At 47.7% G+C, this 15803-nt stretch overlaps 1 protein-coding gene across 26 annotated transcripts in view; it reads right to left on the bottom strand.

The window, feature by feature from the left end:
- DZIP1L (DAZ interacting zinc finger protein 1 like) overlaps window positions 1-15185 on the bottom strand; it is an 83172-nt gene extending 67987 nt beyond the window's left edge. For 22 of the 26 annotated variants that reach the window (XM_029214481.1, XM_029214490.1, XM_029214478.1 and 19 more), the window contains exons 1-2: window positions 14621-14796; window positions 2169-2750 (exon numbers count right to left, since the gene is read on the bottom strand). In XM_029214481.1, the coding sequence (XP_029070314.1) occupies window positions 2169-2750; window positions 14621-14686 (648 nt within the window). In that variant the 5' untranslated portion in view covers window positions 14687-14796. Of the gene's footprint in view, window positions 1-2168; window positions 2751-12307; window positions 12387-13361; window positions 13370-14620; window positions 14797-14903 lie in introns of those variants that run through there. The other 4 variants (XM_029214501.1, XM_029214502.1, XM_029214503.1 and 1 more) reach the window with 3 other exon arrangements.
- Window positions 15186-15803: the final 618 nt, after the last annotated feature.

Genomic DNA, 15803 nt, shown 5'->3' with positions numbered 1-15803 from the left:
ACTCATATGACTGATACACTTCAAAATAATACAGGGGTGGGGGAAATTGGGTAGAGGAACAAATGCGACAACATTGGCCATGAGTTGATAACTATTGGGCTGGAGAGTGTGAAGATGAAGGTTCATTATATTATTCTCTCTACTTTCATATATGTTTGAAATTTTCCACAATAAAAAGGTTTTTTTCAAAAAACACCAATGTCCAAGTCTCACCCAGAGCTGAGAACCACTGGAGCAAAGGGTAGTAAATATAGCATCTGAAATTCCACTTCACTCTCCTCAAGCATTTCAGACAATGCCAATCCAGCATATCATTTTTTCACTGTAAAACTTCAAAATTCTTCCAACACGGCTTTTCAGGCTGCCATTGCTAGTCAATCAGAGTAAGAGGGCAGATTATTTGCTGTCTTTACACAAAGGCAAATGTGACAGAAATTGCCAATCGTCCCCCAGTACCAGTTTTCCCTTTTACCTTGGCAATAGAAACCTTGATTTTTAGCTGACCGTGAGGCATATGTCACCTCCTCCCTTACAACCAGGTGTGGCCATGTGACTAAATTCTGGCCAATGGCATGTAAACAGAAGTGGTATATGCAACCACTTTTGGGAGGTGTCATTAAAGAAAGAGCCATGATATTCCTCACCCTCCCTCCTCCTGCTGAATGGAATGTGCACCTGAGAGGTGGAACTCAGGCAGCCATCTTGGACCAGGAGGCAGAAGTCACACAATGAGGCTGGAGAGAAACAAATCCAGAACTGGGTCCGCGATTACATGCCACCCCTGGATTGTTTACCTCTAAACTTTGTTCATGAGAGAGAGAAATAAACTTCTATCTGGTTTAAACAATTATAATTTGAGGTTTCCTGTCACCCACAGCCAAACCTAATCCAGATGGATACAGCCTGGGTTGACGGACTCTACCCACTCCTGAGTTCTAAAGTGACACATGAATTTCTAGTTGTTTGAAGGAATATCAGCTGGGGGGCAGGGAATATGTTACAATTATTCCAAATTATAAGCCCGTCCCCTCAACCCACCCTTCCCTGCTTCCCCTTTTCCACCCCAAGCAGCACACTCACAAACCAGGCACCAGACTAGTCCCTCCACCATGCCAGCTTTGAACCTGGGAAAATGAGATGCTGGCATTGCAGTGGCCCAACTTGCTGCCACACGGACAGAGTGTTTCTGAGAATGGAATCCACGCTGACAAAGAGTTGCCAAGAGCTGCAGAGAGAGAAACTAGATTCTGGTGCCATCACCTAAGTCCCACCATAACCCTGGATTTTTCAGTTAAATTAACCAATAAATTCCTTATTGGCCTAAGCCAGGTTAGACTGCTGTTTTGTCCTTTACTGCTGGAAAGGTTCTGACCCTTTTATCATAATTAACATTATATTAATTATGTCAATTACCATTCAATCCACTAACATCATGTCCTAATGATTCCTTCTGTCCACCCACCCCCAAACTATGAATTTCTGTTAAACCTGAACCAGCATGATTTCTGTCTTCATCCTCAGAGCCTGGCAGAGGGCCGGGCCACCTGACAAGCTACTAAAGGGCAACTGTCCCCGATCCACTCTCTCCATAGAAAGAAACGCAAATGCTCAAATGCCACTCTGGGGAATGAACTGTCACTTGGCTGACTAATAGAGTCACTTTTCCAGAACAGGCCTGGCTCTACCAGTCCCCTGTCACACACCTCTTACACACACCTTTACACATCACACTCTCTACACACACACACAGCCTTCATTCACACACACACACCATAAATATATCGTCACATGCAAGCACGTTACACACCACACACTCTACATACATACCTACACATACCATTCACAGATGTACCTTCCAAACAATCACAGACACATCTTAGACACCATCCATAAACACACACACACACCCTGCATACATTCACACATGCACACGTGAGACATGAACTCATACACACACCTGCCACACATGTACAATCTACACACACACACACCATAGACTTGATGAGACACCCTGGGGTTCTCTGGCCACCAGCGGCATCTCTGAAATCTGCTCCCAGCCCCAGTGAGAAAAGCCACAGCAGCCTCAGGGGCCAGGCAGTGGTGCCGCCGGGGTGGCCGGTGGCCGGGCCCACAGCCCTCCCGGCGGCCCCGCCCGCAGAGATGCTCACCGCATGGTAGCTGTGGGCGCCCGTCTGCAGGAGCAGCTGCTGCAGGGCGCTGATCACCTTGCGCCGCCGGCGGCTCTCCTCCCGCACGCCCCTGAGCTCGTCGGCCTGGCGGCCCAGCTCCTGCTGGCCACGCTCCTGCTGGCCCAGGCTGGCCTGCAGCCGCGCCTCCAGCTGGGCCACGCTGGTGCTCAGGCAGTCCTGGCAGTGCAGCAGGTACTCAATGCTGAGCTGCGCCAGCCGCAGCACCTTGAGCAGTGCCGGGTCCACGGGCTGCCCGCAGCGGCCGCACACCTCCCGGTCCAGGTTGCAGAAGGTGACGCTGACGATGTTCTCCTGCAGGGTGGCCACATCCAGCTCCTGTGCCACGCGGTCCACGTCCAGGGCGCTAATGCGCCTCCAGTCCATTCTCTCACGGCGAGGTTGGAACTTGAAGGTGGGGAGAGTGTAGGCTGCAAACAGGGGGTCGCTGAGGCCCTGGGCGGTGGTAGCGTGGGACTGCATGGACGGGGGGAGCCCTGGGCTGACCACTGGGGAAGGGTGCCACCAAGACCACGGCAGCAGGCACAAGAGCTGAGAGAGGGCCTGGAAAATGAGAGGAGGGTTGAAGTTAGGCCCGGTGAGTGTGGCTCCATGTACCACGCTGGCCAGCAGGAGCCTGTAGTGTGCATGCTGTGCACTGACACAGCCAGAGCAAGGGTGTGGGCTTTATGACACACAAATGCGGATTCAGATCCTCAGCCTGGAGCAAGATCCTTTATATCTTTAAGCCTCCGTGTGTATTGGGGATCAGGGGGCCTCCTCTTCAGGCTTGCAGTTAGGAATGAGGCAGGCGAAACACCCAGGCCAATGCCTGGCACATAGCAGGTCCTCAGTGAACCCCCCGCCATGCCCAAGTCCACTGTAAGAGTGCCTGCCAGAGGGCTTGGTCAGGAGGGAGCTGTCCAATGTATAAGCAGGTCTTTCTGCAACCCTACATTGACCTCAGGATGAAGTCGAATAACTTGCCACGGGAGGCAGAGTCACTTAATGGTGGACATTAAGTGGCTCTCCTTCTGTAATTGCAACGTTTAATGGAGGGGTGCGCTACAGTTCCCAGTTTCCCCAGCTGTCAGGTGTGATGAGTATGACTATGTTCTCTCTAGTGGGATGTGAGCGAAATGATGTCCGCCCCTGCCACGGGGTGGCGCTCAAGAGAGCAGCCGTGTCTCTGCACAGAGATTGTGCTCAGTCCACGATGGTCTGTTTCAAACCTCATGGTTTAGAAAACAGCTCCAGTTTGTTGTTAAATGACTCAGATTCTACTCACCACTCTGTTGTTAGACAAAGAAATTGCTCTCTTTGGGGAGGAACTTGACAATAGCAACCGGAATTTAAAATGAACATTCCAGTACTAAGAATTACAATCTGCTCTACAAACTCATACAAGTGTGCAAAGGTGCTTGTACAAAAATTGTCTTTGTAGTATTATTTGTAATAGCAAATTACAAGAAAATTACAAGAAAGCAAAGTACAAAGTACAGTGAGGATATGAATGGTATCTCTATACGATGAAATACTACGCAGCTATTGGTAAGAATAAGGCAGTTTTTTATGTACTGATTGATATGGAATAATGACTATATATATACATATATATCCATTTCTGTTTAAATAATATATTAATATGACATTTAATAATAATTAGCAAAAATAAAGGAGATATGTATATCTCACATATGTATGTGTATATGTATTATATATACACATATGCATAATATATATATCTCACATTAGAATGTTGCCTATGAGGCAGGAGGGAAATGGGAATGTGAAATGAGGATAAATAAATGAATAAAATAAATAAATTAAATAGACAGATGGTGCATGGGTAGGAGATGGATAGATAGACAGATAGGTCTTACATAGACCAATGATGATAATGATATATATATAACACATACACATATATGAATGATTCATATTAGTTATTCATATATAATCATAATTAAGTATACTGATTTATTATTCCTAAATATGGTTCATTATCTATATTTTTTAATAAGCATAGACTATTTCTAGAAAAATAAGCTGTTAGCAATGGTTATACCTGGGAAGTGGGAACGGAGGTTAGAGGACTTTTATTTTCCACTCACCACCTCTCTATACTATTCAGTTCTTTGCGTCATCATCTATTACTTTTATAATTTCTTAAAGAAAAATATACAATTTCTGCCCTTAAAGAACTTAGAATCTGACTGAACAGGAAATACATGTGACCCTATTCAATCAAGTTCTTTTTAGATCATGTGATTTACACTTTCAAGTACAGCAGAAAGTCAGAGAAGAAAAAGGTCATTGACCTCAGGAAGCTGAAAGGCCTTGAAGAAACAGTCAGGCTCGGTTTGCAAAGAGGGGAAGGCCTCCAGGAAAGGCCCCTGAGCGCCCTGAGCCTGTCTTCATCTGGGAAAGGTGGCAGTGGGAGGTGACAAGCCTGCCCCCACCTGCCCTGGGGTAATCTGGGGACTGGAGGAGAGGCAAGGGGAGGGTGCTCGGTAAGAAAACTGGCCGCAGTGCAGGGAGTGCCAGCCTCCAAGCCAGACACACACTCTAAATGCAAACCTACCAACAGGTAGAACTATCCTCACTTTACAAACAAGGAAACTGATGTCTGGAAAGGTTAAGTGTCTTCCCCAGGTAGGGAGGTCAGAGTTGAAGTACAGCTGGAGGTGTATCTGGCTCCAAAGCTTGTGGACTTTGAACCATCCAACATCGATTCTTGAGGCTATTTGTCCTAAAACTTTGCTTGGATCAGATCATCAAACCTTACCCATCGAACTCATTCATTCATTCACTCACCCCCTCCCCCGCTCCTTTAGAACATGCCTAGCTTGGCCAGGCCCGGTGCCAGGCACTGGGGCCACCGAGATGCATTAATCACACACCTGCCCCCCAGCCCCCTCCTCGGCAGCTTAGCATGGCTCCTTGCTGCCCCAGTACCAAGTGCAAACAAACCCCTTAGCCTGGTCTTGAAGCTGCCACAGGATGCCACGGACCCACCTTTTCCATTTCAGCTCCAATGTTTCCCTTTCTCAGATACTCCTCCCCAACACATACTCCAGAAACAAAACCATCCAGCCACGAGCATCCCCATCACGGCCATGAGGAGAAGACCAGCACATTCCTCTTAATAATTGTCACGTTATTTTTTAAAAAGGAGGCAGGTGACATGACACTCACCATGCTCAGCTGCAGGCTCTAACTGTGTCACCGGAGCCTCAGAGACAATTGCCACAACAAGCTGTGCTTTGGAGCAACAGCACGTTACTAGGTGTGCTGTGGGCCAGGGTAACAGGACACCTGCTTCCTGTCCTCCCACAGACCAGGAGCTCGCCTGAGAACTCGCTGTTTATTTAATATTTAAGCTTTGGCCTCAGATGTCTGCCCACAGTCCCCTCTCTCATAATAAGGCCAAGAATGTTCCACCAGCCACTCTCTCAGCTCTCCTCCCACCTCTTCGAATGCCCCTTCCAGCATCTTCCTTGAACAAGGAAGAGCCTACTATCCTTGCACCCTTCCTTTAAGGCAGGGTGTGCCAGTGCCCCTGTGACAGTCTGCTGTTCACCCATCACCCATCTCTCCCTGCACACTCTCCCTGGGGATGAGCTCACACGTAACCATAGCTTCAGCTACCATAGGCCTGCTATAGGCTGAGCCTCAGCCACTCCCAAATCTCCTTCTCACAGGCCTGTCTCTTGGGACCTTTAGACTTAGCCTTCCAATACTGATTATACCAGAAATTGCAAATCTAAATTCCACCAGGACCAGGAAGGTACTATTAAAGGTAGGAAACATGCCAGGTGTAAGAGAAACCAAATACAAGCTTGATGATAAGTGGCAACTGATTCCCTATCTTAGTGTCCGAGATACACGTGGGCAGTGGTTCTCAAAGTGTAGTCACTGACCAGCAGCATCAGCATCAACTGGACACTCGTTAGAAATGCAGATCTCCAGACTAACTGCTTCAGAACCATTGCAGTAGGGAGTGTTGGCATAGGGAGCATTAAGGACTGTGGCAAAATGGGAAGTGCGTGCCCTGTTTACAAGGGGCAGCCACCACTGAGCTTCAGCCATATGGGAAGTGATGTTCTGTGCTCCTCATGGGCTAATTCCAAATTCACTAAGTAGATATTCAAGCAAGTATGGCCAACATGGTGAAGTAGGAAGACCCTAGCTCACCTCCTCCCACAGACACACTAAAATTACAACTATTTACACACTGGCTATCTATAAGAATGACCTGGAGACTAGCAAAAATGGTTTTCCCCAACTAAAGATATAAAGAAGGAACCACAAGATGGGTAAAAGGAGTGGGGACGCAAATTAGTCAAGACCCACACCCCTCGGTGAGCAACCCACAAACAAGAGGATAATTACAACTGCAGAGGTTCTCCCCAAGGAGGGAGGGGTCTGAGCCCCACCTCAGGGCTCCCCAGCCCAGAGGTCCTGCACTGTGAAGATGAGTTCCCAGAACACCTGGCTTTGAAGGCCAGCAAGGCTTGCATATGGGAGAGCTGGCACCAGCCCTGGGCCCCTCTGGCCCCCACAGCCAGCTGTCCCAGGACTCAACCCCGATCACCAGGGGGCTGGCAGCCACCACATGAGGCAGGGCCAGCCACGCCTACCAGCACACTCACAGCAGCCAGCCCAGCCACACAGAAGGGCCCACTCAGCCCACATGGCTGGCACCCATGGAGCATATAGCTCTGGGGACCAGAAGGGAGTGTGGTACTAGGCTCCATAGGACGTTTCCTACATGAGGCCACTTCTCCAAGATCTAGAAACAAAACTGACCTACCTAATACATAGAAATAAACACAGAGAATTAGACAAAATGAGGAGACAGAGAAATATGTTTCAAACGAAGGAACAAGACAAAACTCCAAAAGAAATGAGTGGAGATAAGCAATCTACCCAATAAAGAGTTCAAGGTCATGATCATAAAGATGCTCCACAAACTCAGGAGAAGAATGGATGAACACAGTAAGAAGTTTAACAAGAGTTAGAAAATATAAAGAAGAACCAAACAGATCTGAAGAATACAATAACTGAAATAAAAACACACTAGAAGGGAATCAACAGTAGATTAGATAATACAGAGGAATGGATCAATGAACTGGACGACGAGTAGTGGAAATCACCGAAGGTGAAAACTAAAAAATAATTTTAAAAAATGAGGACCGTTTAAGAGACCTCTTGGACAAGATCAAGTGTACTAACATTCACAATATAGGAGTCCCAGAAGGAGAAGAGAGACAAAGGGGAAGAGAACTTAACTGGAGAAATAATAGCTGAAAAGTTCCCTAATGTGGAAAAGAAAACAGATATCCAGGTCCAGGAGGCACAGAGAGTCCCAAGCAAGATGAACCCAAAGAGTTCCATACCAAGACACATTATAATTAAAAATGGTAAAAACTCAAGATAACGAGAGAATCTTAAATGCAGCAAGAGAAAAGCAACTAGTTGTGTACAGGGAACTCCCCTAAAACTATGACCTGAGTTTTCAGCAGAACTTTGCAGGCCAGAAGGGTGTGGCACAACATGAAAAGATGCTCAACGTCACTCATCATCAGGGAAATGCAAATCAAAACCACAGGGAGATATCACCTCACACCTGTCAGAATGGCTATTATCAAAAACACAAGAAATAACAAGTGTTGGAGGATGTGGAGAAAAGTGAGCCCTCATGCACTGTTGGTGGGATTGTAAATTAGTACAGCTTTATGGAAAACAGTATGGAGGGTCCTCAAAAAATTAAACATAGAACTACCATACAATCCAGAAATTCCACTTCTGGGTATTTTTCTGAAGAAAACAAAAGCACTAATTCAAAAACATAAATGCAGCCCTATGTTCATTGCAGCATTACTTACAATAGCCAACATATGGAAGCAACCTAAGTGTCCATCAACAGATGAATGGATAAAGAAGATATAGATAGATAATTACTCAGCCATAAAAAAGAATGAAATCTTGCCATCTGTGACAACATCGATGGACATGGAGGGTATTATGCTAGGTGAAATAAATCAGAGAAAGACAAATACTGTATGATTTCACTTACGTGTGGAATCTAAGAGACAAAACAAATGAACAAACATAACAAAACAGAAACACACTCATAGATACAGAGAACAAACTGGTGAGTGCCAAAGGGGAGGGGGCAGAGGGATGAGTGCAATAGGTGAGGGAGATTAAGAGGTACAAACTTTTAGTTATCAAATAAGTCACCGGGATGTCATGTACAGCATAAGGAATGTAGTCAATAATATTGTAATAACTTTGTATGGTGACAGACGGTAACTAGACTTATTGTGGAGATCATTCTGTAATGTATAAAAATATTGAATCACTACGTTATATACCTGAAACTAATATAATACTGTAAGTCAAATATAATTCAATAAAAAATAAGATAGTCAAAGACCTCTATGAACTGTTTCCAAACTACCTTTCTAGCTGCATCTCCCACCTACCATTTACTTGCTGTCCATACTTTCATATCTATGGGCTATTTATTCATAGGCACTGTTTTTAAATGCTTTATAAAGAATAACTCATGTAATCCTCACAACAACCCTTCAAGGAGGTACTATTATTATCTAAGCCACAAAGAAGTGAAGAAGCTTGCCCCAGGTGCAGGAAGCAGGATCCATCCCACGCAGCCTGGTTACAGAGTTGTGCTCTGAGCCACTATGCCACGCTGCCTCTTGGGATAGACGGCCCTCCGCCACTTCCTTCTGCTTCTCGTGCAGGTGAACTCATGCTCAAGGCCTTGCTCAGACATGAATGCCACCATAAATACCTCCCAGGCCCATAGGCAGAATCCCTGGCCTCTCCCCTGGGCTCCCAGAGCACAGAGCGTACACTCCTTTGGTCGCCCTCACCACACTCTGGTCTGTGCTGGGTGGCTGTGCAACATTCATTCACCCATCCCACCAACAAATGGCTCCTGAGCCCCTACTAAGTGCCAGGCACCGTGACTGGCCCTTGGGACGGATGGTGACCCAGGCAACGGTCCCTGCCATTGTTTTTGTTTCTTTGTTTGTTTGTTTTTGGCTGCGTTGGGTCTTCGTTGCTGCATGCAGGCTTTCTCTAGCTGCGGAAAGCGGGGTCTACTCTTCGTTGCGGTGCACAGGCTTCTCGTTGCGGTGGCTTCTCTTGTTGCGGAGCACAGGCTCTAGGTACATGGGCTTCATTAGTTGTGGCGCACGGGCTCAGTAGTTGTGGCTTGCGGGCTCTAGAGCACAGGCTCAGTAGTTGTAGCGCATGGGCTTAGCTGCTCCGCGGCATGGGGGATCTTCCCAGACCAGGGCTCGAACCCATGTCCCCTGCATTGGCAGGCAGATGCTTATGCACTGCGCCACCAGGGACGTCCCCCCTGCCATTGTTAATAAAAATCGTGAACACTTCTGGAACTGTGTGCTTCACACACAGTTATAAGACTTTGCATGAATTATCCCATTTGATTCCCACAACAACCCAGTGGACAGATGAAGAAATTTCAAGGTGAACAAAGAGGGCAGATGACTTTCCCACAATCACACAACTAGTTAAGTGTTGGGGTCTGGCTCCAGATTTTGTTCTCCAGAAAGTCAGAAAAATACACCGAATTACCCCCCAGAGCATTAAGTGCCAGGGAAGGAGCTAGGACAGGGAGCCCCAAGGAGGGGCCATACAGGACATTTCTGTGTCCTTTCTGCCCCCACCCCTGTCCCACCACATCCCCAGCTGTGAGCTCCACAGGGGCTGAGACCACGGCTTATTCACATCTGTTGGATTCCAGCCCTTAGCATATTACCTGCAGCCCAGATTGCTATTGACCTGAATGGAACTGTCAAAATCTTAGATATCTGCTTCAAGATTCTATATTCTCGGGGTCTTGGGGAACTGAGGCTATGGACCAACAAGAATTAGGATAAAGAGTAAGAATGGACTTAGGGGCACTTAAGTTGTACTCCTTGGAGAGAAACGCCATTTAGACTTAGTAAAATGCTTGATGTGTTGACCATCTGTGTCCATAGCCTAATCCTCCAGGCCGCTAATGAAAGCTTAGAGGGCAGGAGCCCTCGTGGGTGGGCACAGGCTCGTCAGTGAGTAAGTGTCCCACACTGACTGTCAAGAGATGGCAGCAGTGCTCTAGCTGGCTTCCTGAGCAGCCCATAAACCCTCATGTTTACACTCTGAGCATAGTCTGTAAATACCCAAGGTGGCAGCCCCACTCCCAGTTATACAGAATTCTGAATCAGGGATCTGAGCTCCTGAGTTTTTACTAAATCCCAAAAGTACCACCCATTTTTGTCACTAGAACCCCAAGAGTCCAATTCTCAGAAGTCCTAGGGTTCTGACATCAAATGGTGAGCAGAACTGTGGGAATTTTTTTTTAATTGGAGTAAAATTGCTTTACAATGTTGTGTTAGTTTCTGCTGTACAATGAAGTGAATCAGCAATATGTATACCTATATCCCCTCCCTCTTGGACCTCCCTCCCACCCACCCCCCATCCCACCCATCTAGGTCATCACAGAGCACCGAGTTGAGTTCCCTGTGCTATACAGCAGGTTCCCACTAGCTATTTATTTTACACATGGTAGTGCATTTATCTCAAGCCTAATCTCCCAATTCGTCTCACCCTCCCCTTTCCCCACCGTGTCCACATGTCCATTCTCTACATCTACATCTCTATTCCTGCCCTACAAATAGGTTCATCTGTACCATCTTTCTAGATTCCATATATATGCGTTAATATACGATATTTGTTTTTCTCTTTCTGGCTCACTTCACTCTGTATGACAGACTCTAGGTCCATCCACATCTCTACAAATGACCCAATTTCATTCCTTTTTATGGCTGAGTAATATTCCATTGTAATCGTACATATGTACCACATCTTCTTTATCCATTCATCTATCGTTGGACACTTAGGTTGTTTCTATGTCCTGGCTATTGTCAATAGTGCTGCAGTGAACAATGGGATACACTCTCTGACAAAAACCACAGTAAGATCTTTTTTGACCCATCTCCTAGAGTAATGAAAATAATGGGAACTAATTAAACTTAAAACTTAAAAAATAATGGGACCTAATTAAACTTAAAACTTAAACTAGCAAAGGAAATCATAAACAAGATGAAAAGACAACCCTCAGAATAGTAGAAAATATTTGCAAATGAAGCAACGGACAAAGGATTAATCTCCAAAATATACAAACACAGCTCATGGGGCTCAATATCAAAAAAACAAACAACCCAATTAAAAAATAAGTGTAAGACCCAAATAGGCATTTCACCAAAGAAGACATACAGATGGCCAAGAGGCACATGAAAAGATGCTCAACATCACTAATTATTAGAGAAATGCAAATCAAAACTACAATGAGGTATCACCTCACACCGGTCAGAATGGCCATCATCAAAAAATCTACAAACAATAAATGCTAGAAAGGGTGTGGAGGGTTCCCTTTTGGAACCCTTTTGCACTGTTCGTGGGAATGTAAATTGATACAGCCACTATGGAGAACAGTATGAGGTTCCTTAAAAAACTACAAATAGAGCTCCCATATGACCCAGCAATCCCACTGCTGGGCACATACCCTGAACTGTGGGAATTGAAGTTGGTGAGGATGATAGCAGCTATAACTTATTAAGTATCCGTGCACCAGGCACTGTGCCAGCCTTTAATATTTCTATTTCTAGCCATCATACAACCTTGTATGTAGCTATGATCTGCCTCATCTGATAGATGTAGAAACTGAGGCTCAGAGAAGCTAGGGGCCCTGCCCCAAGTCCTTCAGTTACTAAGTAAGGAAGCCAAGATCCAAATCAAGTTCTGACTCCAAAACTTCTAATTATGCCAAACTACCTCCCAATGATGATGATGATAATACATAAATCCCTTCCCATTTTGTAAATTACAATACCTGAGATTTCTTGACCAAACTGTAAGGACTGAAAGAGTTTACAGCAAATCACAACAGGGTCTATGCTGGAGACCCTAAAGCCTCCCTGTATCCTGGCAGAACTTAGCCAAATACAACTCAGCTCCACAGGTTGGGTCCTGGTTGGGATGGGCAGAAGACAAAGCCAAACGAGAATGCTGCTGGTTACCTGGAAACTACACATCCCAGAGGGCAGGCACGCCGTACTTTCTGCAGACTGAATTATCAGCAGACTTCTTTTCCCACATCTGGGAATAGAAACACAAGGCAAAAATGACTCACTGTGGGACTTCCCTGGCAGACCAGTGGTTAAGACCCTGTGCTTCCACTGCAGGGGGCGCGGGTTCAATCCCTGATTGGGGAACTAAGATCCCACAAGCAGTTAAATAAATAAATAAATAAATAAATAAAATGACTCACCGTCATTAGGAAATCTAGAACTATTAACCATCTCTAGATGTTTTGATGGGTCCCAGGAACTTCCCAATCCTAGACCATTGTCATGAATTAGTGGGACCCAAAAGAATATTTACGCTAGCATTCCAAACTCACTTCATTATTGAAGAGACAGTTTCTACCTGGGGCAATCCCACGGCCAAGAAAACAAGCCTGTCTACCACCTAGCTTTGCACACTCCCAGTGACGGGATGCTCACTACCTCACAAGGCAGCCATTCCACAGTGAAACAACTCCTGGAAACTTTACAATTCTTCTGAAACCTGCCCACCTATAATCTGTCAAAGAGAAAATCCAGAAAAATGACAAAAATGACCAAAGAGTTGATTTTTTTAAACAAAATTCTGGCTGATTTTTTTAACATAAATTAACAGATAGACTACACCACCACCGCTGCCACCTTGCTGTCTGTTCTGCTTCCTCAAGAATGCTGCCAAGCTACAAGGAGCACTTGGAGGAGCCAAGCTTCCAAGGTAGCTGCCAGGCGATCATTTACAAGCCTGCCCTGACTCCCAGCTAACTTCAGCGGTGCCTTCCCAGGAGCTCAGGCGTGTCATTAGTGCTAATTGTTCTGGCTGCCAAGGAAACCCTCGCACAGTTTGCAAACAGGCCGTGCACACACCGTAGGCAAGGGAGCACTAGAGACCCCAACGGAGACAAGAGTGACCCAGGAGCTCTCCTGAAGCACTACCGTTACAGACCTTGTTCTGCTTTGCTGTTTCTGCTGTTTTCTAAAGAAAGGAGTCCCCCTTTCCACTCTTTCTTACCCATAAAGTAGCAAGAGAGATCCACTCCACCAGGCTCACAGCTGTCCCTTACACCAGGTCTCCCATTTCCTCCCTAGAAACTTTGGAGATACTTTTAAGAGATGATGTCCTTGGTTTGGTCAAAAGTCCATTTTAAGTTTTTGCCACAAAAGGATTTTCTTTAAAATAAAAATGGGAGGTAGGGATTTGACTGACGTCTCTTCAAAGTATTTTAGAGACGACTTATACTGACAAGACCTATCTTCCCAGGTGCAAAACTGTGAAAAACCAACACTAGTTTTCACATCTAAAAGAATAGCAGTTTAGAACATACTGGTGTTTTCTTTCCCATGGAGAAGTCACTGCTTCTTGGTAGTGTTTCTCCAGCTTCAGAGCCTGGGACATCAGACCCCACAAAATCCTCTCTAGAGGTAGGAGGCCTAGTGACAGATGGCACTGCAAGCGGTAAACCCTGTTGACCAGGACTGGCCCTCCCTGCAAGGGGCCCACAGGGAGGTTCAGAACAGCCCACCAAGTTGTCCCCTTCCCTCCTCCTGTGCCAGTTGAGCAACAAGCCTTTGGACCAAATTCCAGCTCCCTGGCAGAACCCAGGTATTCTGCACAAGTGAGTTCAGGTTTCTGTTCCCAACCTGAAGCACGTAACTTCATGCGACCATTTTATCAAGTTGGATGGTATCCAAAAAGATTCCCACGTGAGGGAGCCGTCTCCAGAGCGTTGGTGCTGACAGAGACAGACAGAAGACCGCTTATCCGCTGCTTGATTGGAGAACCGGCCTTCTCTAGGTGGGGCTGTTCTCACTGGCCAGTCCCCAGCTCCAGGGGCAGGTGTGAGGGGCTGCGACAAAGGAGAGAAACCACCCACCCCGTCTGTGGACGGAGCACCTCACACTCATCAGGCTTCTCTTCAAAGTCCTGTTAGATACCACATTTCAAGAGACCGTGCAGGGGCAGGCAGGCCCTGCGCCTTAAGGTACAGGCCTGGGTAACCCCTGCCCAGGCCCCGCAGACCCCTCCTCTGACCCGCCTTCCGGGCCCCTGTCCCGTACCCAGCAAGTTCCCCTGGCCTTTCATCTGCAGCCACCTCAAAAGGAAAATACGGTGGCTGCCTCCTGCTACACTCCTGCCTCGGAGTGCAAGGCGGAGGAACCAGAGATGCTAATCTGTTTGTTTTTATCAATAACTCATCTCATCGCTAAAAGATCCCCCTTATCCTACAGAACGCAAAGCAGCAACCCCACCCCCGCCCCCAATCATTTTACTTTTTTGAAAAACTGAAAATCCGAGGCCGTCCTCGTAGCGAAGGCCAGTCCGGCGGGTTCAGTCATTCTTGTTCCCCTCCGGGTACCTCGGTCCGGAGCCGGCCAGGCTAGAGGCCGCGGGTCCCGAGGCGCAGCTCCCCGCTTGGACCCCGCAGGGCGCCCGAGCCGCTGCTGTTGAACCCCCTGCGGCCCGTGGCTCCGGTCTCGGACTGCACGACGCTCCCCACCCGCGCCCCTCCCGGGCTGCATTCCTGGCATAGCTCTCCCACGAGGCGCGGCTCACCTGGGGGTCCCCGGAGCCTGGGGAGCGGGCAGAGGTCGCGAGCCGGCGGCTCAGCTCCTCCGCCCCGGCCCAGCCTCCCGACTCGCTCCACCGCCCCGGACAGAGGCCGTTCCCGGAATCCTCGCCGCCGCGCCGGCCTGGGCTGCTTCCTCGGCCCCGAGTAGCGCGGGCTCTCGAGGGCGCGTGACAGAGCCTCCCGGCCACCCAGTGCTGCCAACCTGCGGGACCGGGGACACAGAGAACCTTCGGCACCAGCAGCCGGAGGCCCGGGGTCTCTGATGCCTCCCGCTCCCGCGACAGCCGCCCCACCCCACCCCAAAGAGGGGCGGAGCCTCTCCCTAGCCCCTCTGGGACGAGCTATTTTTAGGCCTGTTACGGAAGCGGAAAGGAGGGAATGCCACGTTTAATCCGTCAGGAAAATCCGGCATCCTAGTGAGTGGCTCCCAGGCCTTGCTGAGAGGCGGGGACGTCCTCCCGTCTACACAGACACACACAGACACATAGACACACACACACACACACACACACACACACACACACACACACACACACACACACACCGCCCCCCACCCAGTACAGCTGCCGGCCTGCTGAAAGCTGGGGGCAGCTGTAGCCTCCTGGGCAGACAGCCCTGCCCCACCAGTCCTAAACTAAAGGGACCGTCTTGGTTTCTGATCCGAATTGGCCCTTTGAGTAAATCCCAGGTCTGTTCAGATGGCAACCATTTTCCCCCCTTCCCAACCTTCTGGCCAGCCTTGTGGATCCAGCTGGGAAACCCAGAACCAAAGAACTCTCTCTTTCTGGATAACAGTCTCTGACCCCTTCCTATAACCATCTGTTGCTTTACTGAGACTCAGATTTCTGGGAATTCTTTTTTTCCTTAAGCCTTCCTCCCACCCC

The sequence above is a fragment of the Monodon monoceros genome, unplaced genomic scaffold, assembly GCF_005190385.1.
Source record: "Monodon monoceros isolate NGI ecotype Baffin Bay Population unplaced genomic scaffold, NGI_Narwhal_1 Super_Scaffold_11, whole genome shotgun sequence".
Classification (NCBI taxonomy): domain Eukaryota; kingdom Metazoa; phylum Chordata; class Mammalia; order Artiodactyla; family Monodontidae; genus Monodon; species Monodon monoceros.
Note: the sequence above shows the minus strand (reverse complement) of the source record. Positions and strands in the feature narration are given on the sequence as shown.